Source organism: Rattus norvegicus, chromosome 4 (genome assembly GCF_036323735.1).
Source record: "Rattus norvegicus strain BN/NHsdMcwi chromosome 4, GRCr8, whole genome shotgun sequence".
Taxonomy (NCBI): Eukaryota; Metazoa; Chordata; class Mammalia; order Rodentia; family Muridae; genus Rattus; species Rattus norvegicus.
The window spans coordinates 125,976,264-126,001,808 of record NC_086022.1 but is presented as its reverse complement, the minus strand read 5'-3'; the positions used below and the strand labels follow the sequence as shown (position 1 = coordinate 126,001,808).

Here is a 25,545-nt window from a genome sequence, read left to right as displayed (position 1 = left end):
ACTACAGTGTACTCATATACATAAAATAAATAAATCTTAGAAAAACAAAAAAGACAACATATGAACTACCCAGAGCCTGATAACCCCACCTTATGTCCTCTTTCCTTTACAGGAGAACATAGAAACTCTTAAGCGATACCACACCAGACCCCACACAAAGCCTTTAGGAATAATGTTCTTCCATTTTATCTAGAATTTTCCCTACCATCATCTCTAAAGCATACATCATCACTTCTTGTTATAAATCACAGGCCACCTTCTATTGCAGGCTGCTTCTGACTGCATAGACCTTTGCTGGGCAGCTCCAGGATAAGGAACAGTGCTAAATATCTGGACATCATGATATATGTCTACAATTCTAGCAATCAGGAGACTGAGCAGGAAGATCATGAGTTCAGTGCCAGCCTGTCTGTATTATTGCCACAGATAGGCATTACTGTGCAGCAACTTCCTCCAAATTAAAGCACTGTCCTGGAGGGAGGACAGAAGCTCCTACTACTTAGGAAACAAGCAAGCTTTCAAGTTTAGGGAAGCCAGAACCTACGATTCACAGGGCCCCTGCCTAGAGTATATAAGAGAGAAATGACTTTGGGGAGGAGACTCTCAAACCAACTGAGCTGTCTGGAGTGACGCAGGTTTTGCCAGCTACCTGCCAGCTGTGTAGAAAACCCTAGGGATACATCCTTGGTGGCCTATCACCCACACCAGGGATGGCTGTTTGATAATCCAGCTAGCTGCTTTCAAGCCCTTCAGTTTTTTAAGTAACTCTCTCACTCATACATTGGTAAGTAACTCCAATAAATTAGTTTGTCTGTCAAGCCAGACTGAGGTAGGAATGTTTCTTTGGTCATGTGTTAATGCCCTTTCTAGAGTGAGCAGACATTTGGTCACATCTTCTCAGCAAAGTCATGCAATGGGCACTATTTTTAAAAAAGCTATATGGTCAGCGAGAAAGCTCAGTGGGTCAAGGTACACGCTGCCAAGATGGACAACCCGAATTCAAGCCTTGGGACTCAGGTGGTAGAAGAGAACCAACTCCTGCAAGTTGTCCCCTCACCTCTGCATGTGACCTTTGCTGTTTTCTAAACAGCTTGCAGGTAGCTAGCAAATTCCAGCGTCACTCCGGACAGCTCAGTTGGTTTGAGAGTCTCCTCCCCAAAGTCATTTCTCTCTTATATACTCTAGGCAGGGGCCCTGTGAATCATAGGTTCTGGCTTCCCTGAACTTGAAAGCTTGCTTATTTCCTAAGTAGTAGGAGCTTCTGTCCTCCCTCCAGGACAGTGCTTTAATTTGGAGGAAGTTGCTGCACAGTAATGCCTATCTGTGGCAATAATACAGACAGGCTGGCACTGAACTCATGACCATGTGTGTGCCTCATGTACACATGTACACACACACGAAAAGAAATACATGTTGTACCTTTACTAAATATGCTCCCTACTTAGTCAAGTGACTGTTGTGAACTCTGATAGCTGAATAACAATTGTGTCCTATGTGTTATAGAGAAATGGAGACAGATGAGTTAAAGGCTGACTTCTGGCAGAAGCATGCCAAGTTCTTTTGTGATCTTGCTGGCCCTACTAGCTGTCTTTCTAGAGAAGCCCTGCTTCCTGAAGGTAGAGTGTTCTGAGACCCATAATGCTTGCTTCTGTAAACAAGCTTAAGTGCAGTGACATTTCCCCTCCATGGTCATAAAATGCAAACTGCCTGAAAATGACCATGTAGTGGGCAGGAAATTTCAAAACCGATGCACAGTCTACACAAATTGTAAAACAACATCATCATCATCAACAACAAACTCTACAGTGAGCAGCTGGATTTGCAGAGCGTGAGCTCAGTCTAGGCCAGCTAGGATAAAATGAACTTGAGTTCTCTAACTTTTCAAGTACTGGTTGGTTCTTCAGTAGCCAGTTTTCTACAACATAAAGTAATAAAATTTCTAAGAAAGTAAAAAAAAAGTATTAAAAGTAAAGCTTTCAACCACCATAAATGATACTTCATAAAATGAAGGATATTTTACAATAAAATCAAAACTCCAGTGGGAAGGAGGTTGCCATGGAGGATCAGTACAGTAGCCTACAGTTGTTACAGGCTAGTGAAGAGCTAGTGAACCTACTGTGGACTACTGTTGACTGTCTCACAACCTCTGAACAGGACCAGGTGGTCCAGGGGGCAGTGCTGTCTGACAGGGAGCAGTGCTTCCTGTCAGTGCTGAGCAGTCTGTGGAAGCCGCCCCTACCATGCTGCCCATGTACCTTGTACTCCAGAGAGAGCAATGTCTCGGTCTTGCTGGCCCAGCTCCACTTGTGGACTATGTAGCCCTTTTGGTCATTTGTGATCCCACCTTCTTCATCCAAAACCAAGACGTATGGACAGCTGGGAGACCCACAAAAGACAGAAAGTATTATAGGCCCTGAGAGAACCCCTTCTTCACTACAGGCTACAGAGAGGCAGGGCTGGGAGAGTCGGTCCTGGTCTGAAAGAAAGGTTACCTGACATAAACAATCTGATGAGGAGAATGGAAGAGTCTGAAGACTCCTGTGAATGGCTTTACCTTTCCACTCACTGTGGTCTGACTATTAACACCAACCGATGCTAGTGGGGGTATCTGTGGAGAAGGGCTCAAGTGAAACCCAAAAGATGGAAATCTAATTTTTTTTCTGTAGCCCAGAAGCCTGGTATAATGGTAACAAAATGTGAGCTAGAGCATGCAAACATGAAAGGAAGTCACTTCTTCCAAAAAACTGCATATGAAAAGTCAGACAAAATCAGCTCCTAGCTGTCGAGAGTATGTGCTGTACTTTAGAGACCTCATGCATGATGGTTAACCTGAAATGTCAACTTGAGTAACTTGGAAATGCCTAGATTAGTGGTTCGTGCCTCTGGGTCTATCTGTGCTTTCAGAGATGAGCAGTTCTTCGGGGCTCTGTCCTAAGCAGCAGATTAACCCTTTGACGGGTTCATAATACACTGGCATCATTAGGAGGTGATGAAAGGCAGGAGGCAAGGCCTAGGGAGTGGAAGGTAGTCACTGAGTTGTATCCTGCGGAGGCTGTGTTGCTCTGATCCTTTCCAGTAAGTTCCTTTGTCTATTTCCTAGGTCACCCTAATGAGAACCACTCTAATTCACTGTGCCATGATAAACTAACAGCTCTAAAACTGGGAGCCCAAATAAGTCTTTCCTACTTCAAGTCACGTCAGCTGCTTTGTCACGAGGAAAGTAAAGAAACACCACACATCTTGTTTACCCACTTCTGGGTAAGTAACTTTTCCTATTAAAGAGTTCTTCCAGGGCTGAGAAATGGAGATGTGGCTCTGGTCTGTCTGTGCTTTCAGAGATGAGCCATTGGCAGAGCACTTGTTAGCATTTATGAGGTCCTGGTCCTCAGCCTTGAAAACAACAACAAAAGCCCCATGTGTCTGACCAAGAATGGAGGTCTTCGTGTTCTGGGGTACCCAGTGGGAGACTTGGAGTGGGTTCTAACTCACTGTGGAAACTGCACTATAGAGCCAGTCACTGGGCCTCCAAGTACAAGGTGTTCCTGCCTCAGTGCCTCCTGCACTCCTTTACCTTTCAGTCACCACCTTACTCCATGAGGCTACACTTGCCTTGACCTACTCACCTGTTCTTCAGGTTGTAGTAAACACAGCCCAGGCCTTCAGCATTGAACAGAGCCAGGAAGATATTAGGTATGTCATTAAAGAGGCAGGTGATGGGTTTCCCTCTGCAGCACGTGGGAATCTGAAGCATGGCGATGTTTCCGGAGGGATAGCTGGCAGATACAGTTAAGTCTAACTAACAGAAAACTGTCCAGGTGCTGGCCTCAGGGTCCCCACAGCGACATGTGAAAGGATTCTTCTCTTGTGTATTGTTCCCTTCCTTCAAAGATCCTGTGCGTTTCACATGTGTCACAGTTAAATAATTACAGAACCCAGCTATGCTCCAGGTCCTTCCTATATCTACTTATTCCTCACAGTACCTTATGAGAGGTAGTCCTATCTCTGTTCACATGTCAGTAGGGTTTCACAGGTCCAAATGGTACTAGAGACAGACTTTTAGTGCTAAAACATGAAGATGCCAGGAAAACCAGTGAGGAGTTTACCCAAGTGAGAATCAGAGGGGTAGGAAACGCCTGGTCCCATCTCACGCCACAATGAGCACAGAGCCAGAGCATGGGCTCCAGAGCCAGCAGTGTTTCTAGCACTGGCAGATAGTCTCCCCTTTTGGCCAGTCTGGTAGGAAAATAATAACTCTCTGCTCCGTTCCTAGCTCAGAGGCCCCAGGAACCACTGATCCTCAGAAGGACAGTGTTGGCAGCTTCTTCTCTGTGTAAAACTGCAGAAGCAGTACTCCAGGTAGGAGGACTCTAGTGGTTGGCACTGCAATCCATCTTCCTCAGTCTTTCCCACCAGCCAAATAAAAACAGAAATGGAAGGAGGGAGGGTGATCCCCAGGTAGAAATGACACAAAGTAACCTACCCGAAATTCTAGAGCTTAGGCAGATAGTGCAATAAGTGAAACAAAGATTTCACTAAATAAATACAGCAGTAAATTAAACAATAAAATAAAAAAATCATTATATTAGAAAGCCAATGAGCTGAAATTATTTGGACTGTAAAGAATAAAGAAAAAGAAGAAACCTCAGGCCTGACAACTCATGCCTAGAGTTCAGGAACCTGAGAGACTGAGGCAGGAAAATAACTGAGTTCTAGGCTAGCCTAGGCTACATACTGTCAAGTCAGCCTAAACTACAATGTGAGATACCAAGAAAGAATAGAGGAGCTCAGAGTCCCAGGAAAGACCATCAAGCACAGCAACATATGCATAACAGAAATTTCAGAAATCCAAGAAAAAGAAGGAGACAAGAGAGGATATCCAAAGAAGTAAAGTACACTGAATGAAGCTGGATATGTTTGTGAACATCTTTAATCCTAGAATTTGGGAGACAGAGACAGGCAAATCTCTGTGAGTTCCAGGACAGCCAGAGCTACACAGAGAGACCCTGTTTCTAAAAAAGAAAAAGAAAAGAAAACAATACCACCCCTCCCCCCAAAAAATCTGGAGGACTCACACTTGTTGACTTAAAACTCACCACAAATCTTTAATAATTAAAGCAATGTGGTCTGGCATAAGGATAGACATCAAAATTAGAACAGTGAATTAAAAATGAATCTAAAAATAGATCCTTCCATCTATAGTCAATTTATTTTTGCCAAGATCTCCAGGACCATCCAAAGAGGGAAAAGTGATCTCTTCAACAAGGCACTGAGACAATAGGATACCCATGTGCAGAGGAATGAAGCCTTGGCTCACCCAAGATGCAAATGCTGACTCAGAACACCTCCAAGACCTGTGTTAAAAGCTTCATCTATAAAGCTGTTAGAAGGGAAACACAGAGTAAACGCCATAGTCTTAGATTTGGCAATGATGTTGTGGATGTAGAAACCAAAAGCATTAGCAACAAAATTGGGAAATTTAGACTTGATCAAAATTAACAACTTTGGGGGTTAGAGGCAGAACTCAATGGTACACTGTGTTTGGCACACTGAAGCCTTGGGTTCAAGTCTTAGTCACTGCCTCACCAAAAGATAACCAAGGGACGAGCAAAGGGACTAGGATGCACTGCAAAGACCATCTGCCAAAAGAAACAAATGCCAAGCTATTTAGCTTCACTGTTACCAGGGGATTCCAACTGATTCCTGTGAAGAATGGAAACTGAGCATGGTGGTTCTAAGGGCTGCACCAAGAGGTTGAAATCAGCTATGGCCTGAAACAGGCCACCACAAAGACCTATCATTTTATCTGATCTCATTGTGTGTAAAAGGAGAATTGGTTGCTAAAGTCAGCATTGCACAGAAACCAGGTGCTGAAGAAAAGCTTTTCAGACATTTCACTCAGGATGGATCCAACAGCTCAGGTTCACCTTTGCCTTTGAACACGGTGACAGAACTTCAAGACTACTTGGTCCAACTCATTCATCACGTAACCAAGAGAAGTAAGGCACTCAGATTGACTAACATGGGCAGGGTCACTGTGACAGCTGATGTGGCCTGTCAGTGACAGAATTGTGTAGGAGACAAGCCTCTGGGGGTGTCTGTGATCATATTTCCTCCCAGAGAGGTTTAGCTGAGGTGGAAGGAGCCATCTTGAATGTAGACAGCACTATTCCATGGGTCAGGGTCCCAGACCGGATAAAGAGGAGGAGGCAAGCAGAACACTGGGTCTCACTCATCTCTAGCTGTTTTCTGGCTTGACTCATGTGAACAGCCACTTCACACATCTGCCACCAGGCCTAACATGAAGGACTGTACCCTCACACTGAGAGCCAAATACCCTTCCTTCCTGAAATACCTGGTATGGTGTTTTGTCACACCAACAAGACAAGTAATGAAAATACATAAGAACTGACCCTGGCCTCTGTGACCGCCAAGGAGGAAATGGACTTATTATCAGGATGCCATCACTGTTGGAGTCAAGTTGAGTGTTCCTGTAGCAATGGATAAGAGGTTAGAGGTAATTCCACCTGGGGCACCTCAAAATTCTGGGACAGGTAAGAACAAAGTTCCCAGGCAACCCTTCTTTGGTCCCTTTGCTAGAAAGCTAACTTGTGAACATGTGTGGAGACTGGTCAGTGCAGGGAAGAGTCAGCGCTAGGGCAAGGTAGCCCCACATGGGCCTGAAGTTCCCTGAAGCTGCAGCTCACAATTTACACGCGTGTGGATACATACGCACGTGCATATTTCTGAAGAGGGTCTATAGTGCCCATTGGATTCATGTGTCCTGTTCTGCCACTACCCAACAAGGGTTTAGCCGTCCAAGGCCGAGCTTAGCTGCAGGTGCAGCAAGTGTGCAGCCAATGAGGGCTTAGACTCCAAAGGTGAAGCACAAGGACCACAGGGATAAAACAACTAGTGAACAAGGATCAAGGAAACAATCCTCCCCAAACCAGTTAGAGATATTTTACTTTTCCTCCCACTGGAAATGAACCATCCTGTTGGTAGCTTTCTCTCTCCTGGCAGAGCCTTGAAGGCAGGGACCTGCCTGCACAGGCAAGCTTCTCACAGATATGAAGGGCTTGATATTCTCCTGCTGACTTAAACTATACTGAACTTAGACTCTGAATTCTTTCCTCAGTCCCTCCAGAGCCTGACCTGGACCAACACTTACCCCCAGAGCATCCTCAGCAGGCTTCTCTAGTTGACCAAGAGTCCCCAATGAAGAGTTAGTTAGCTGTTTCTCTCAGTTAGGGGTTCTCTGGGCTAAGGTGAGGAGAAAGAGTAACACCCATCAAAAGGATATTAAACGAAGGAGGAGCCATCATAGAAAGTGTAATGCAGCTTGATGGGCTTCTTGGGCCCCCTCCACTCTTGAGAATGGCGGCCCATTTGAGCATGCTGGCTGGAAGGCTGGTGAAGAGTGGAAGCAGTAATCTGAGTTCCCGCAGTGAGAGGATGGTGAGATTCCCCCTTGGAGGCCAACATTAAATGAGAGGGTATCTTTGACCTGTAGTTGCGTAAAATCATGGGGCAGGAGGCATTCCTCCCTCTCCACAAGATCCTTTCGGCTTCTCTGTGGGAAGGAGATGAACGCATCTTCTAGGCGCTCGGTTCTCACTCTCCAGAGAGGTTCTCTATAGCCCCTTCCCAATATCCAAGACTCAAGACTCCCACCCCAGTCCTCTTGTCCCAAAGTGCATACCCCATCCTGTTCTTCTTCATATGCAAAGGTAGTATTTTTAGGAAGAAGTGGGAAGGTGTCAGTACCCTGGGAAGATCAGTCTTTGTCTGATTGTTTGGACCTACATAATGAGGCTATGCACAGAGAGGGACTCTGGAACAGTGGGAGACAAACTATCCCTTTACCCACTATCCTGAAGTTCTGGGTGGGTTTATTCTAGCATGTCACAGTACAGAGGTAAGCTGGGTGGCTGTTCCTACCTGTAACTTGGCCCAGTGATTCCAAAAGACATAGATATGAAATAGGAATTAAGCTTTATGAGCAGGACAGTTAGGGAAGTAGTTTTCTGCTAGGCATCCCAGTATCCCCAAATAATATACCGTGACTCACTTATGTGAGTGACATAGTCTGTTTCGAGAGAGATATTGAACACTTAGCAAATTATGCCTAAAAAATTGCCACATAGGGCACAAGCCTGTGAACTGCAGGGAGCTACACGAATGACTTCCTTGGGTGAGGGAGGATGTGCAGAGGCAGAGACGGTTGAACAGGAATTGGGCTAACAGAGCAGGGCAAGCTCCAGAATGGCTTTATTTTCTTATCTGTAATTGGATGGACCATGTACTCTGTGTGTATGTGTGTGTGTGTGTGTGTGTGTGTGTGTGTGTGTGTGTGTGTGTGTGTGTGTGTATGTGTAAAGGACATGACCTGGGGTGGGGTGTGCACTTACTGCTATGACACCCATCTGTCCTTGTGTCTCATGTCCTGTAGACACCATCCCAATATCTAGGCACTCACATGTGGCGACACATATCCTGCAGCTTTTCCCGGGCCTCAGGACAGGGGTCAGGCAACTCAATAATAGTGCTTTCAGGAGGGGTTCGGGCTCGGACCGGTGGAGACGAGACATCGTCTATAGCCTTTGCCCTGCCTGTAGTTAGAGGTGAGAGGTAGAGAGACAGATATGGTGGGCTTTAGAGGTGGATCCTTGAATGTTACATCCTCCTGGGAAAGGGCTGCAGAACACGTTAGGTTTATGCTATGCCGAAATGGGGATCATCACCTGCTAACTCAGTCAGCCAATAATTAAAGTACTTCGAAGACTGAGGAACACAGTGATGGGCAGCAGCAATAGCAATGAAGTCGGCCTTAATGCCGATGCTTCCACAGTCCTCTATAGCCAGTCCCCTTTTACCAAGAACAGTGAAGCATGAGGAAGACAAGTCACATAGGCAGCCAGGATGGGTGAAGAATTGGCTTCAAGCTTCTCAACTTCTAGCCTTACCTCCAATATCTGTGGAATTACAAGGGGCAGCATGAGGCAACCCTGGCCTTCCTTCATTACCCAATCCCCACAACACACATGCCTGTCTGTGTAGCTCATCTGTCATCATAGTTGACATGATGGATGTAAAGTCCTGAGGCCTTTCCTATTCACAGCAGGCTCCTACCATACACACACCTTACCTCTGGAGCTTCTTTCTCTCATCTGCTGTCTGTTTTCCCTAACGTTCCCTCCCTTCTGTGTGGGACTTTCTCAACAGGTCAGGGGAATCTTCTGTGACATTGCTTTCTGCCCACAGAACTGGAGCCTGCTAAGTTTAGGATACAAATACCTCAGCTCCCCATTGATGGTGTGGCTGGACAGTGCTGTCTCATTCACATTCTGGACAGTGCCTGGGTTAAAGGACTAGACTGAGTGGGGGAGCCACGTGGGGAATGCAATGCAATTCTTATTGCTGTAACTACATGTGCTGCAGCTCTGGAGTGCTTATAAGGACCTGTGTGTCACAGGGTGCTGAATCTCTGTGACTGGAGATGCTACTTTTTCCTCACCTCTCTTCCTGCTTTCCTTTCCTGTGGAGAGGGAGAAGCTCAGACAGGCTGTGGATGCCTGGAAGACCAGCTGGTAAGGTGTGTTCACTCCCATAGCAGAAATGTTCATGGGGGATTCTAGAGAAGAAGAGTGAGTCTTCTTTACCATATTTGAAACTTCAGTTAAATTACAAAAATGTAAAGTATTCTTCTCTTTTAAACAGCGGCCAGCTATTGCAAAGTTACCTGTAGTCATAAACCAACCAGGAAGTCTTATAGGGAAAGAACTCATTTTGTTGCTCGCTATGAAACAGTCTCTCCATGGACCATAATTTGTCTTCATTGATGGACATTTATTTCTAATCTTTCTGCCTCTCCAAGCAATCCTGTAACAAGCATTCCTGTAGGATTGCTTGTACTCATGGACCTGAGTTATGGCTAGCATTGGGAGCTGGTTCCCATATACCATAGACAGGTGAGCTCAGACCCAGAGTGCCAGGATCGGCAGCAGTCCGAGGGGTGACTTCATTGCTGTGACATCTTTACCATGTGCCCTAAAGGGTTGCTCTGCAACCAACTGGAAATCTTAAACCTTGACAACAGACGGTTATGAAATACATCACAGGCAGGGCCTGAGGGGCTAGACTGTGAGTTGTAAGGTGCAGACATTTCCACCAACAAACAGACTGCCCTCCACCAGAGGTGCATGAGCTCTCCATGCCAGCAGCGCCGCCTCTAGAGCTGCTCCACAGCCACATCAACCCTTGGGAGCTTTGGCCTTTCTATCGCCCTCTTGTCAGTGCTGTCTGTGCTTTCTCCCTACAGGAGGACACCCACCTTTCCCCAGCTGAGCCGAGCTGAGGCAGCTTTTCCCGATAGTTCCAGTCAGACAGTCAAAGGCCATCTCCTTTGCATTGAGGTGGAGTAGCTGGCTGGCCTCCACAAAGCGCTTCGTGATGTCCAGAGGGTTGGCACCTGCTGAAGGAATAAACAATGGCAGTGTTCTCCTCTGGCATAGACGACTCTCCCAGAAAAAGGCCTTTACAAATGGCCCAGGAAATAAAGGTGAAGACTTACTCCTGATGGAAGGATGAGGAGCTCCTGATGTGCACACTTGGTTGCACAGAGAGCTCAAGATCCAGCAGGCATCACCTTGCTCCTAGCCTACCTGCTTGCCTGCCCTCCTGCTCCTCTACCCCTGCCTGTACCCTGCCTGCCTCCTTGCCCCTGCCTGGGCCCCTGCCCCTCTGCCTACTCACAGCTGAGTACTGAGGACTCCAAGAAACTGCTGCTGACACTGCTTTAGGTTCTTCCCCAGTCCTAGAATGTCCCTCAATTTGGAGGCACTGGGCACTTAGAACTCTTTTGGCATTGGTTGAGTCAGACTCTTGATTCACAAATTCCATGTCTCCACTCATCAGTGAAGCTCTGTCCACCTCTGTACCATCACCCCAAACTCCTCCCTTCAGCACTGCTAACCCTTCAGATTTTTGAATGGGCACACCAGAGATGGGTGGCCAGAATGAAGGGAAGATGGGAGAGCAGAGGGAGGCACGCTTCTTGCCGCAGACCCATGGCCACCCGTCCCAATCCCAGTGTGTACTTATATAGGTTAAATAAGCCCTTATCTAAAGGCTTAGAACCAAAAAGGTATGGGGTTTGGGAGAGGTTGGTGTTTTGAAATGTCTTTCTGTACATACTGGGATATATAGGGATGGGACTCAAGAGACATGGAATTCTCTGATGCTTCCTTTGCACCCTGCATGTAGATTAAATATTGTTTTACATGCAAATTACCATGCACTGTCAACAATGGAATATTCTATGGTGGTATCATATAGGCACTCAATATTCTTCAGATCACAGAATATTTTAGATTATATATGCTCAACTCATACCTGTTGGGGCAGATGTGGTACACACACACACACACACACACACACACACACACACACACACACACACATCCTACCTAGCTGTGTGGAAACAGAAGGGAATCTGTGAGGAGGCTTACCAGAGGCAGACTCCACCATGGCCTTCATCTTCAGGGAAAGCAGCTCTGTCAACAGGTGGATGGATTGCCGCTGGAACTTGTGCAGGGTATCTTGGCCATTGGGCATCAGTCGAGCAGAAGCAGAGCGGGGGGCCAAGGGCTTGCCCCCACTGGGGGTTGTGAGCAGTAGTGGAGGTGGTGGGCCAGGTGGGGGCTGCTTCTTCTGCATGGGGAGGACCTGTGCTGGGATCACTTCTGCAAGCACCACTGTAGGAGTTCCCAAGGTGATCACCAGATCCGGAATCTCCGATGGAGTGGGCACTGCAGGGTCACTGATGAGCTCCTCCCAAGTGAACTCAAAAATATTCCTAATGCCTTTGGGGATGGAAATGCCTGTGTTTCGGCAAAAAATGAGGAGTTTCGAGACGTGAGCCAGCAGTTTGGGGGCTGAGGCTGAATATTGCAGGTACAGTTCTCGGTTACTTTTGACCTGGTTCATGTCGTCTGGGCAAGCATACTGCTAGGTGACACTGTCCATCTCAAAAGAGAGGGACACTCAGCTGTAAAGATTCAGCACGCTGACAAGTGAAGAGATGGGTCACCTCTTACCTACAGAGAAGTCTTGGGGAAAGATGGAGTGTACATGCAGAAGTCACCCTCAAAGGTCATTGAGTCATCAGTTTCTGTCTCAGAAAGATAAGAAGGGTGCTGGTCATTCCTTCGTGCTAGAATACAGCATTGCTCCCTTCCCTCATCTTCCCTATGAGAATTGCCCAACAGCAATGTAGTGAGCTATACAGGGACAGGCCTGCTGCTGAGGACGAATCCAGAAAAGTTCCAGAGAGGGTAACAGAAACTGAGAACCTAAGGTAAGAACCTTGGGAGCAAGATAAACAAAAGGGCCAGGGCAAGGAGGGAAGTCTCACCACACCTTTTGTAGTTAGCGACCTAAGGGTGGAAGATCTGCCTGTAGTTTACTGATAAAAGCCTGTAAAAACAAAAGAATGCCATTGGCTCTCCCCACAGACAAGGAAATGGGAACCCCTGGTTACAAACCTTCGATGGGCATCCAATTACTCAACATGTACAGACTAGGTCAGGCAGGAAAGCCTGAAGGACAATGCAACCCCACAGTTTATAATCTGAGGCCACAGGCCACATCCCACCAAGTCTAGGACATTGACAATTGGAAAGTGCAGTTAGAAAGAGGCCATCGACTGGATGATGAATCACCACAGCAGAGGCGTTAGTGTGGAAAATGTATACCCTTTCATTAGTGGACTGTGGGGAGCATTCTCCCTCCTTCACAGAGCTGTTCAAGGTCTCTCAGTGTTCAAGGAAACATTGGGGGGCCTTGAATTTAGCAGATAACACATTTGTGAGAACATACATTTTCTGGATTTTATTCTATACAAATTCTCCTGGATCTTACACTATATAAGAACAATGCCTGATTGCTTATTTCTGAGGGCCTTCATGAGGGTGTAGGCCTCTACAGAAGGGCAATGTACAGGAGTGTCCATTGAGAGAAATTCAAGCAGAACTTTCTTCCCGCTCACATCTTTCCAGCATCATCCTTCTGTGCTGGCTCATCTCGGTCATCTATCCAGAAGCATCTTTCCATGATGTCAACCACAAGCGCGGGGGGCAGGCTGCTGGCTGCACCTTCTCACCATCCTTGGCAGTGAGTGCAGCTGTCCAGCCATCTTGTTTTCCACTTCCCATCCTGACCACCACTTTTCTGAACAGGCAATTCTCCTCCCCTTTTCAAGCTCTGACCTTGGGAGCCACCCCCAAGGTCACCATTCCAGGATAGTTCCTGAGGTGAACGCCTGCAGCGCTTACACAGAGGGTCCACGGTACTCCTCTCCAAGACCTTTGCTGATGAGGAACCAGAGCCCTTGATTGGGAGATGTCTGTCCCCAGATTCAAAGCATGGAGACTTTGGCAAATAGGACACCACTTTCCCTGGCCTTAAGCTATCTTTGCCCATCTATCAGGAACAAAGCTCCCAAACAACATGAGTCCCATAGGACAAAGCTAACATTCTACAGGCTTGAAGACGAAGCGGCTTCCTGTGACTTGCTGACCTCTGGCAATGCCATTTCTCAGCTTTGCAGACACAGAAAAATAGATTTGTTCTGGAATAATTAGTCCACAGAACAAAGACCCCATTCAGAATCTCAGGCAGCAAGGCATCAAGCCAGAGAGGTCTGACCCTAACTGTACAGGGCAGATAATGACGACGACAACGACGACGATGATATTTCTTCCCCATCACCCACCCACTCACTCTCCTTCTCTTCTTCCTCCTCATCCTCATTCCTCTTCAGTCAGAACTCAAAGGAAGAACAGAAGATGATTAGGCAGTCCCGGAAGTTGTGCAATGTTAACCATTTGGAAAACTTCTCCCCCATCCTCCTAACCAGATTCTACCATTTGAAGTTAATTATGAAGACATACCATACAAATTCTACATACACACACACACACACATATGCATGGTTATGCACAGATGTGTGCACATACATGTAAGCATGGGGAGTCTAGAGGTTAATCTTAAGTATTGTTCCTCAAAAGCCACACACCTTGATTTTTCTTAGTGGAACCTGTGAGTTACTTGCAGGTTAGACCAAATGATCAGTGATTCCCAAGACTCTGTTTCTGGAATTACACTATCTACTAGAAAACACACTACTACACATGACAAATATGGTACTGAGGGTCGAATCCAGGTCCTCATGCTTACACAGCAAGCAAGAGCTATCTCCCAATGGCTGATCTAGACATTTTAATATCAGTGGAATCGTGAATTACGTGTTCCTTCTTGCCCCTGAGGAGTTATGGCACTTGATGGCTACCAGAGGAAGAAGTCATGTTTGTTTAAGGATACAGCCACTGGTTATGTTTCACATGCACCAGTTGGACCCACACCCATGTACATACCAGCTGCACTAAGTGGTCTTGGTGGGCATGGTGGTTTAAATGAGAAATGTCCCAGGCTCATTCATGTATTTGAACACTTGATCCTGAATTGGTGGCACTATTTGGGGGAGGTTATGGGAACCTCTAGGAGGTACAGACTTGCTAGCTGAAGTATCTTGGGAGGTTTTGAGGGTCTATAGCCTGACACCCCCCACTCTGCTTTGGGTGTATAGAGATATAGCCAGTCAGCTTTCTGCTCCTGCCCTTCCTGGATGCATACATAGGCTCTCCTTCTGGAACTCTAAGTCAGAATAAACTCTTGCTTCTGTAAGTTGCTTATGGTCATCGTATTTTATCGCAGAAATGGAAAAGTAGCTAATACAGTGAGCTTTAAAAGCAAAAAAGGAAAAGAAGACAGGAAGTTAGCCGGTGAAGAGGTTAGGGAGGTTTGGAGGAGGCTGTAGGAAGGAAGTGGGCTGGGTGGCATGATCAAAACATATTACACGCATGAATGAAATTCTAAGAAAAATATAATTACAGATGTGGTCCCTTGTGATGGTTTGTTTGTCATGGTGCTTTTAAATTTTATCCATGATAGGCTAGGCACAATGGCACACACATTTAGTCCCAGCAATTTGGGAGGCAGAAGCTATTGGATCTCTGAGTTCAAGGCCAACACAGTCTACAGAGCAAGTTCAGGACAGCTAGGGCTACACAAAGAAATGCTGCCTCAAATTTTTTTTTTTTTAACTCATGAGCTGGGGACATGAATCAGCAGTTCAGAGTGACCCAGGTTCAATTCCCAGTACCCACATGGTAGCTCACAGCCATCTATAACTCCAGACAAGGGTATCAGGCCCCTCTCCTGGCCTCTTCTGACACTTCACATAGAGTTCACAGACACATATGCAGACAAAACACTCATATTCATAAAATATGATTTTTAAAAATTTACCCATGTGGCAGCACGCATAAGTACTTCATTACTTTTTGAATTTTACTGCTGTTTGCTGAGACAGGCTCACTGTGGCTCTGGCTTCCCTCAAACTAGGTAGACCAAATGGCCTCAGTACTCCCAGAGATCCGACTGTCTTTACCTTCTGAATGCTGGGATTAAAGGCATTTGATAAAAGGGCTGGAGGAGTGGCCCAATGGTTAAAACACTGGCTTCTCTTTCAGAGGACCCAGGTTCAATTCCCAGTACCAACATGGTGGCTTACAGTCATCTATATACCTCAGTTCCAGGGGATCTGATGCCTTCCTCTACCCTTAAGAGCACAAGGCATGCATGTGGTGCATAAATATATATGCAGACAAAACACCCATACACAAAATAAAATTAAAAAGCATGTAACACCACATCAAGTCTTGTTTTTCATTTTATCATTTTGTCTGTACATGTGTGTGTGACGTGTATGTGAATGTCAGAGGACAACTGTGTAGAATTGACCCCCTCTACCTTTACATGGGTTCAAAGGCTTGAACTCAAGTTACCAGCCTTGCACAACACGTACTTTACCTCTGAGTTAATCCTCAAAGTATTTGTGTGAGGCAGGGACACGTGTAGGAATGTTCGTGTGTGTGTGTGTGTGTGTGTGTGTGTGTGTGTGTGTGTGTGTGTGTGCGTGTGTAAGTGGAGGGAGGGAGTCTACAGTCAGTTTTCAGTGACTTTCTTGATCATTTTCCATTTCACATTCTTTTAGATAGAGTTTTCCACCAAAACTAGAGCTCACTTACTGGCTATACTGGCTGGCCAATGAAGATTAGAGATCTCTGTCTCTCCCGATCCCCATCACTCCCTCACACCACACTGGGGCTGTAGTTGTGCCAGGCAGGAGTGAAAGGCATCAGAACTCTGTTCCTCACTGCTTGCGCAGAAGGCATTTTACTGATTGAGCCATCTCCCCAGGACTCAATGTCTGCCTTTCTGAAGAACTCCCAGACTTTACCAAAGCAGTGGTCCTGCTTCACAGTCACCAGCAGTACTATGGAGGTTGCAGTTTCTATATGCCCTATGGACAGTCTTGTCAATATTATTGCTTTGATTCTGTTTTGATGTGTGGATGTAAAGTTAGTGATTTGATTATAATTCCATGTGTCTAATGACATTAAACACCTTTTCACATGCTAATCGGGTATTTTTAAACTTGGAAACATATCTACTCAAACGTAAAGACTAATTTTTTAAAAAATGTTATTTTAATTAAATCCACAGATATTGTATCTCTTCAAAATTTATCTAAAAAGTGAGTGTCTTACTACACTGTACCTATGAGATGAAGGCAAAGCTGTTAGGTAGAGGACCTTGAAACTTATCTTTAAAGGAGGCTGCCTTTAAGGGGAAAAAACAAAACAAACTAACTAACAAAAACTCCACTTTTTAGCCACTCACTGCCTTGCTCATATGTCTTGCCTGGAAGGGATGAGATAGTTATATCTCTAGCAGTCACTTTGAACCAGGAGGATACCTTGGAAAGGGAAGTTATGAGCTAGGGTTAGCCATACAGGACAATAGAATCTCGACTACTGATAACATTGTGGAACTCCACACCATCTCCAAACTTCTCTCACATGGGAAGGTGGGCCCTTTGTTTCTTGTGTTTACAAGCCCCTTCTTCATTCAGACCAAATGTGACTTCTGAGTAGCCAGTTTAGGTCCTCCCAGCTCTCCTCCTTGTCTATCTAATTTTATTCTGCTTTACTTTTCCAGGATTGAGATATCAGTCTTGCCCTTGAGAAACTTGATGTCAAAAGTAAGAATGAAATAACTGACTGACAATAGGAATCACACTACCAAAAAAAAGTGTAAAGGCCATGGGCATCTATATCAGTTATGTTTCTATTGCTGTGACAAAATGTCATGACCAAGACAACTGGGTTTATGGTTCAGGAAGAAAAGCTTCGCTGTCACAGGGAAACAGGGGCAGGTATCAGGAACCTAAGAGGTCACCTTCCAAACTTCAAGCAGCAAGCAGAGAGCAAATGGAAAAGGGCACAAGTCTTTAGGCTTCCAAAACCTGTCTCAATGACATTCCTACTAAGCCTGCCTCACAACTACACCACATACTGGGGGCCAAGTATGCAAATGCCTGAAAATATAGAGGGACGTCTGTTGTTCAAAACTACTACATTCTACTCTGCAGTCCCAATAGTCGCATGGCCTTTTCAAAACAATCAGCCCAACTTCTAAAGTCTCTGCAGTCTTTCAGTCCCAAAACTTTTTAACTAAAAATGCAAAGTTTTACTGAGACTCCAGGCAATGTCTTAACTATAACCCACTATGAAATAAAAACAAATTACTTATGTCCAAAATACAATGGCATAGATGTTCATTATTGTTTCAAATAGGATGATTGTAGGCATAGTAAAAAGATACTGGATCAAAGCAAGACCAAAACTTAGCAGGGCAAACTCCAAATCCTATATGATGTTTGATATCAAAGAGTTTAGATGGTTATAGCTTTCCAGCTCTGGGCATCTCTCTCAGGCTGGATCCACTCCCTCTGCCAGATGTCTTACAGCCCTGATATCTCCAACATATTGATGTCTCTGATGTAACATAAGCTTCCCTTCCACAGCTGCACACAATGGCCTTCCATACAGGGACTCCCCTGCTATGTGCGTAGCTGTGGCAGCTCTCTGAAACCAGAGGAAGATTTCACAACCTCTTAACTGGTGTATCCTTCATGCCTCTAAAACAAGTACCAGATGGACAATACCCAAGTCCAGTGCCCAGCTTGGATGAACCCTGGCCCCCACCACTGAATCACACTTGCTGTACTTTTTTTTTAATTGTTCCTTTCTAGAAGTAGAAAATTCCCTAGGCCTCTTCTTTTCACAAGTTGGAAGTTTAGCTAGATGGGGTCTCTCCCTGAGGGCGCCCTTCCCTTTATTTTACCACTGATCAGACCTCTCCTTAATTTCCCTATCTCTTTCAGCACAAGACTTGTCTGAAACATTGTGTTTCCTGGTGTTCTTTTTCTTCTCAAACTACAGTTTTTATTTCTTTCTGTGCCACTTGCTTTTCTTCGCTGCCTATGATTACTATCACTGTGCAACAGAGTCAGTAGTAGGCTGTCTTGAAATTTCCTCTGCCGCCGAAGAAATTAGTCCATTGCTTTTAAATGGAGTCTCACACAGCTTCCTAGAAAAGCGATCACATTTTTGCCCAGATATCACAAGCATGGTCTCTAGTACACTTGCTAGTGAGGTTCCCCTCTGAAACCTCGTGTTGGCCGCCCCACAATCCACACAGCTCTTAGCACTATTGTCTTCCAAGTCCCAACTCTGATGGCCCATTAAACTCTGCTTAAGGGGTTAAACTGCTTTCCTAGTCTAAAGCTCTACAATTTTCTACATTCCTAAAAACAAACAAACAAAAAACAAACAAACCAGCATAGTCAGGTCTGTCACTGCAATAACCCAACTCCTGGTACTTGTTACATTTCTATTGCTGTGATAAAACTCCATGACCAAGGGAATGTGTGGAGGAAGGATTTGGGTTTAAGGTTCCAGAGAGAGAAGCATGATCATCACAGGAGGGAAGCATGGCAGCAGGCATGGCAACAGGAATGGCTTTAAGCCTGAATTTCAATTTTCAAGCTGCAAGTGAACAGAAAATTCAAAATGGTGCAAGTCTTTAAGCTCTCAAAATGTGCCTCAGTGACATACCTCCTCCAGCAAGGGCATACCTAAGCATGTGTGTGCATGTGTATGCATATACAGACACAGTATACAAACTGGGGGCCAAGTGTTCAAATGCCAGAGAGTGTAGAGGGACATCTATCATTCAAACCACCAATAACACCAAAAAAAAAAAAAAAAAAAAGTCAAAAGAAGGAGGTAGACCAAGGGGTGTTCCTGAAGCCAAGAAATTACCAAGCAGATAGGAAAAAAGAAACACAAGATGGAAATAACAGAGCCCTCTGAGGAATAGTGTGGCATGGTGGGCACTTGGGAAAGCCACAGATGAAGCAGGGTGATGCCTACATTGACATGAGCATGTGACCAATGGCATCCTCAGCACTGAACCCTTCAGGTCACAGTAAGTTGAAATGTCCCATCCTTTGGTGACATCACAGTTGTCACAGCCATGACAGCATAGTACAGCATATCACTCCTATTTTTGTGATACTGGTGCGAACACACCCACCCCAAAGCAGCATGGCGTGTATGAGAAGGGGTAAATTTTGGCTGACATTTAAAAGTCGAGAGGACACACATCCCTCCCTGTAGTGGCACTGAGCCATGTCAAATTTGAGTGAAAGGGCTGAGTACCAGGCTTTCCAGGTCACCTGGCCATGCTTCTCTAGTTTCTGGCTCCCTCTGGCTTTGTTCAGAAACACTCCTCTAAAGGTGTGATGTATAGAGGGTGACTGCCCTGTGAGTAAGCATGGCTTCCAATAATGGAGTGGAAATGCTCAACCCTGCTGTGCTCTGAGCTGCTTGGCACCTATGGTAGTATCTGAAGAGATGCTAGAGAATTCTCCAGATTTTTTTTTCCCAGTCCCGTTTGGAAAATAGGCCACACAGAGAACATCTTAGCACACATGATGAGGGTCAGTACACATTCTGCTCCACCTTGTTATTTCAAGCTCAACACAAACCCTGGCAATGCAGTCCTGGGGTCCTACAGGGACATTCACTGCAGTGTCAACAGAGATGAATTTCCTGAAAGGATCAATCAAGAATGCCTTTCCATGTCAGTGAGTGATGTCACTTCTCTAAGTGATACTCAAGAGGACACTTCAAAGGCAGAGGGAAGGTGGCAGTATGAAATAACAATTTAAACCTAAAAGGTACCCTGGCTGGTTCTTTCCTACCATGTCTGAACGCTGACCTGTGCTTTTGTATCTTTTATTTTGATGAACTACTAGACAGCAACTAAAAATAACTGAGTAGCTCAGTTTTAGAAACCTTAAATGAAAGCAAACCAGCTTCCCATCGATGTAATGTACTGTTAGTGTAATGGTACATTACACACTGCACTGACCAACGTTCCCTGGAAATTCTAACTAGCATCCACAGAGCTAGAGAAAGACTTAACAGTACACATCTTCTGTGGCTAGAGAAGAAGCCAAATGTTCTGCACAACTCTCAGAGTACCTGCAACCTGGGAGACTAGGTGGTAAGCAGAGCCAGGCCTTTTCACAAAGCCTCGAGCCACAGTGACTGTTGAAAGGTGGAAAGAGTGAAGCAGGCAGGGAAGGAAAAGCTGGACAGCATGTTCCAGCTCAGAGAAGCTTAATGCTGATAGTGTACAAGACACAGGAGAGGACAAGGCATAGCCTGGGGAAAATGCTTGAACCCAGGCTAAATGACAAAAGCATGTCAGTTAGAAATGGATTTAAATGGAAAAGAAGGGAGGGAGAGGGAGAAAAGGAAAGAAGGAAGGAGAGGGAAAAGGAAGGAGATATTAAAGGAAATAAGACTCTGACTACTATGTGTGAACATTCATTTTTTTGTATACACACCAATGCTCTGCTAGAGGTCAGGGTTTAGTTTATTTTTAATTTAATTATTTTTTGAGAACACATATCACTGTGTAGCCCTGGCTGAACTCGCTATGTAGACCATGGTAACTAACCTCAGAGAACTGCTGACATTAAAGACATGCACTGTCAACCTCAGCAAAGAGCACAGGTCCGTATGAAAACATGACTTTCCAGTTTCCTAACATTTGCATCAACCCCACCACCACACTGAGGCCCTCACCAACACACGTGAACCACTCATCAAACACCAAAGCAGATACAATAGCCTCCACCAGCCACACGAGTCCTCATAGCCACACGAGTGAGTCTCTTCCCACCATTTTCAAGTCAACGAATCCTTTTCAGTATTTATCACTCACCATGGCTATGCAGCATTTTATGTGAACAGTCTGGCAAATAACTGGCTCAGCTTGCCTTACTGGCTCAAAAGGAAATTTGAGCCACATATGGTATGGCTATCCTGTTGTGTTAACTGTAAAGACCAGTACCCACCCCTGTTCCAGATTCTAAATTCCACTGCCTCATCTGTATGTCATAACCAGACCAGCTGAACAGCAACCCGGGGGAATGGCCCAAGCCCCTGGCAATGTATAGTGAAGTGCAGCAGGCGTCTCATGTATATGGATTCGAATACTCTCCTCTGGGAATACTGCAGGCCAGCAAAATGATTCAGTACACCAATTCAAATGAACTGTGCCAAAACATACAAGGCCCAGAGGAGAGGTTACAATGAAAACAAGGAACTCAAAGCAGACCTTCCCCAAATGGTTGCTCTGCTTTCCAGACATGCAGAGAAGACAGTCTCCTATAGACTTAACCACTTCCAATTTAGACACAGTCGGAGGTCTTGGATGTGCACCTAGGAGAAATTGGCTTGCCAATCTTTGGCCACTGATGGGAGGACAATATACAGGGACCACAAAGCCAGCAAATGGTTATTTGGAGCAGTCCTGCCCAGAAGTTAGCACAACAAAAGAATTAAACTTCAATTTCACTGCTTTAAATTTAAAACTTGGTAGGAATGGGGGGCAGGCAGCTGAGTAAAGGTGCTTGCCAAGCCTAGTAACCTAAGTTTGAACCTGGAACTAACACATAAAGGTGAACAGGAAAACCAACTGTACAAAGTTGTCCTCTGACCCCCACCTGTGTGGTGTGGCACATGGACCCCATACAGAGATACACACAATAACAATTTTTAACCTAAAAGTTGAAACTGGAGCTGTAGCTCCATGTAAGCACACTTGACAAGCACATGCAAAGCAAACCCGACCCTCGAAAAACACACCACCAAAAGTTCTTAATTTAAAACTTCACTCAATTCAATTATCAGATTCAGAAGTTTGGGACAACTTGGATATGAATTTAGTACTTTTCAACTGCTTTATGACATCTAAATATGGATAAAAATGTATCTGCTGTAAAATGAGTGTGCAAGCTCAGCTACATTCTGGGCTACAGTGCACTCTGGGGACTTAGTATGAAAAAAATCAAAGTATGGAGTAGCAGTTATAGGTGTTTGGGGCTCTTGCAGAGGACTCTGTTCCTAACACCCACATGGCAGCTCTACTTGTATCTCCAGCTCAACAAGATGGTACCCTCTTCTCCCTCTGAGGGCATCAGGTACACACATGGTACAATATATGTGCAGGCATTCACACACGTATTATAAAAACAAAACCAGGTGTGGTGATGCACGCCATTATTTCCAGCATTTGGGAGACAGAAGCAGACTGATCTGAATTTGTTGCCAGGTCTACACAGCAAGTTTCAAGACAGCCAGGTGTCAGAGTATACAGAGATCCTATCTATCTATCTATCTATCTATCTATCTATCTATCTATCTATCTATCTCTATTTTAAAGAAACAAAGTACTTCTTGATGGTTTCTGTATCCTGAATATATACTGATATGTTCTGAATATACTAGGTTCAATAGAAAAAAAATTTCATTTTTAAAACATAGTTCTAACAAAGTTGAAAATGGCCTGGAATGTAGTTCAGTTGGTAGAATGTTTACCTAACATGCAAAATGGCCCTAGGTTAGATACCCAGCAAGACATAAACCAGGTGTGGTGGTGCACACTTGTAATCCTAACACTCTGGGGAAAAAGGTACACACAGGAGGATCAGAAATTCAATACTGACACTTCAGCCTCCTTGTGGCTATCCATCTATCTACACTGTCCTCAAGGTGCTCAGAACAAGCAATGGCGGAACACATATCCCTCCAGGCTCAGGAGCATCAGGAAAGGGAATAGAGTGCCAAAGCTAGGAGAGAACTGTGAAATGTGGTCTTCAGGACCACAGCATAGCCACTGCACACGACACAGCACACACAGTACAGTAGTTGCAACTGCCTGCGCAGGGCCTGCAAAAGACTGCAACTGTCAAGGAGCAATCATGGGTTGGGGTCAAGGGGCCCATATCCTCTGATAAACAACTGGTTGGAATGGATTCTGGTGGAAAGGCAGTCACTGTCTAGGTCCTAATAGATAGACCACAGATCGTGTCAGATAAAATCAGTGGATCACAAGACAACAAAATGAAGAGAATGGGAAAAAAGACTTGTGGGGAAGAGGGGAAGTTGAAGGGCAGAAGATCTGAAGAGGAGGGTAGAAGGTGAGGGAAAACAGTAATTATGTACATACATGTACAAAGACTGTCAAAGAATGAACTATGAAATCTTCAATCTGCTACACATCAGGTTTGAGCTACATGAAACTGTCTCCCCAAAAAAGAAACAAAATGAAAGTAACACTGACTGCATCCCTATGAAGCCGATGCTGTCTTAGTGCATGGATCTGAACTGAGGACTCTGCTGCCATCTGCTGGACATCCTGGCACAAAACTGGTTCATGAGAAACAAGTTTCTGAAGTAATTCTAGGCTTATCTGAGGGACTGAAACTGAGCTCTGCATCTTATACAGAACTGTAAAGAGGAGACCAGAAAGAAACTTAAGTCTTCAAAACTCCAGAGAAAAATGACCTACAGGTACTGGTTGATGGTGAAGAATGACTGTGCTTGACTGCCTCTGCCCACCAAAGGACTTGTGATTGGTTGCCAGGCCCTCCCATGCCTACTCAAGGCTCACTGCTGCCTGGCTGTCCCTCCTGCCTTCTCTTATCCCACCACTTTCTCTTCCTGGTACTCTGCCTTGCAGATGCACTTCCTTTCCAGCAATCAAACTTCCTTTCATTCCACTTGGAGCCTGCTATGTAGTCCAGGCTGGCCTTGAACCCACTGAGATCCACCCGCCTCTGTTCCCAAGGCGCACACCGCATCTGGCTCTTTCCTGCTTTCGCTTAGTGTTGTAACATGTCTAGTAATTCTATTTTTTCCTTTCTCCTCTAAACTGTTTCCTTCTGTTGGCTGAGTTTATAGTTTCAGCCTTTATCTTTGATCCCCAACTTTTTCTGGGTCCCTAGCATTTCCATATGAATTTTAGGATGTTTGTCTTTTCTGGAAAAAAAAAATAAGGATGGTTAGATTAGCTGAATTTTGGTGTATATTAAAAGGGATATTTGCCTGATGAGACTAACTGGATTGCATTATACTCAGGTTCTGCTTTTGTTGTGGAGCTCAGATCTAACTTTGGGATTTGTCTAAACTTTGTTAATACTGGGGCAGAAGGACAGGTGGCAGCAGATACTAGAAAAATTAGACATGAGTCTTGTTCTAATACTTAAGTGCCCCATGTCCTTGAGCCAGGTATTGACCTGATACACATTCCACTAGGCCCTCACAGGAAGAACAGGGCATTTCCACTCATAATGCGAGCAGAGACAAACCCATCAAGGAGACGCCAAAGAGGTGGGTCTTCCTTTGTTACACTGTTCCCAAAGGCTTGGTAGTCAACTCCTATTGCCTGTCTGCAGTTGCACAGGCAAATACTCTGAACACCCCTACTTAGTGATAACCTTTAGATTCCTGTGCACCAGACACACCTGTTCAGTACGGATCTAGGCAGGGACCAACGTGCTCAGCACCATGGGGTCAACGTCTGACCCACTGAGAGAGTCAAGACCTAAGTAATGGGAGCACCAGGACGCACAGAGGCAGGAGGACAAGTCAAAGCGCTAACTGGTAAAACTGAGGACTGGTTTCTAAACAGCTCAGCAGTCTTGGAATGCCCAAATAATTCAGCCCAACTCCAGATGTATGCAGATGACAGACATAGGTAACTGAATAAACATGGTATGGATCAACTGTCAACTTTTACCTTTTCCCTGATCTTATAGCTTTGGACGTGACTGCTTAGTCAGTATTCCACCAGCTTCCTTTTCCCACTTTGCCCCCTCTAATAGGCCCTCATTTGCCTACTTGTTAGACAGCTAAAAACTCCTTCTGATTTTGCTCTATCACCTGTTTGGGAAGTGGAATCTGTGGAGTAGACGCCTGCATGCTAGCACTTCTGAAAGGAAAAGAATGGAGCCCTAAAAGCGAAGCCATGAATGGGTGTGTTTACAAAGCAGGAGTACAAGTTCCTCAGAGGGATATGGAGAGATGAGTCAGTATAACAGCACTGGCTACTCTTACAGAGGAAAAGTTCAGTTCCCAGCATGCACATAGTAGCTTACAATTACATATAACTCCAGTCCCAGGGTATCCAACACCCTCTTCTGACCTCCTTGGGCACCAG

The 25,545-nt window shown here is 45.1% G+C and overlaps 1 protein-coding gene and 1 long non-coding RNA gene across 10 annotated transcripts in view; one reads left to right on the top strand and one right to left on the bottom strand.

The window, feature by feature from the left end:
- The window catches only part of LOC102554857 (uncharacterized), a 63,950-nt gene extending 53,499 nt beyond the window's left edge, over positions 1–10,451 (top strand). For both annotated transcript variants that reach the window (XR_005503741.2, XR_010065873.1), the window contains 2 exons: positions 3,101–3,258; positions 10,319–10,451. This is a non-coding gene — a long non-coding RNA (uncharacterized LOC102554857). The remainder of the gene's footprint in view (positions 1–3,100; positions 3,259–10,318) is intronic.
- The window catches only part of C4h3orf20 (similar to human chromosome 3 open reading frame 20), a 51,471-nt gene extending 25,988 nt beyond the window's left edge, over positions 1–25,483 (bottom strand). For 2 of the 8 annotated variants that reach the window (XM_039108168.2, XM_063286540.1), the window contains exons 1-9: positions 21,265–25,483; positions 12,418–12,474; positions 11,508–12,169; positions 10,331–10,471; positions 9,515–9,631; positions 8,477–8,609; positions 7,301–7,570; positions 3,624–3,773; positions 2,256–2,376 (exon numbers count right to left, since the gene is read on the bottom strand). In XM_039108168.2, the coding sequence (XP_038964096.1) occupies positions 2,256–2,376; positions 3,624–3,773; positions 7,301–7,570; positions 8,477–8,609; positions 9,515–9,631; positions 10,331–10,471; positions 11,508–11,985 (1,410 nt within the window). In that variant the 5' untranslated portion in view covers positions 11,986–12,169; positions 12,418–12,474; positions 21,265–25,483. The other 6 variants (XM_039108172.2, XM_063286539.1, NM_001134623.2 and 3 more) reach the window with 6 other exon arrangements.
- Between the last annotated feature and the right edge of the window lie 62 nt (positions 25,484–25,545).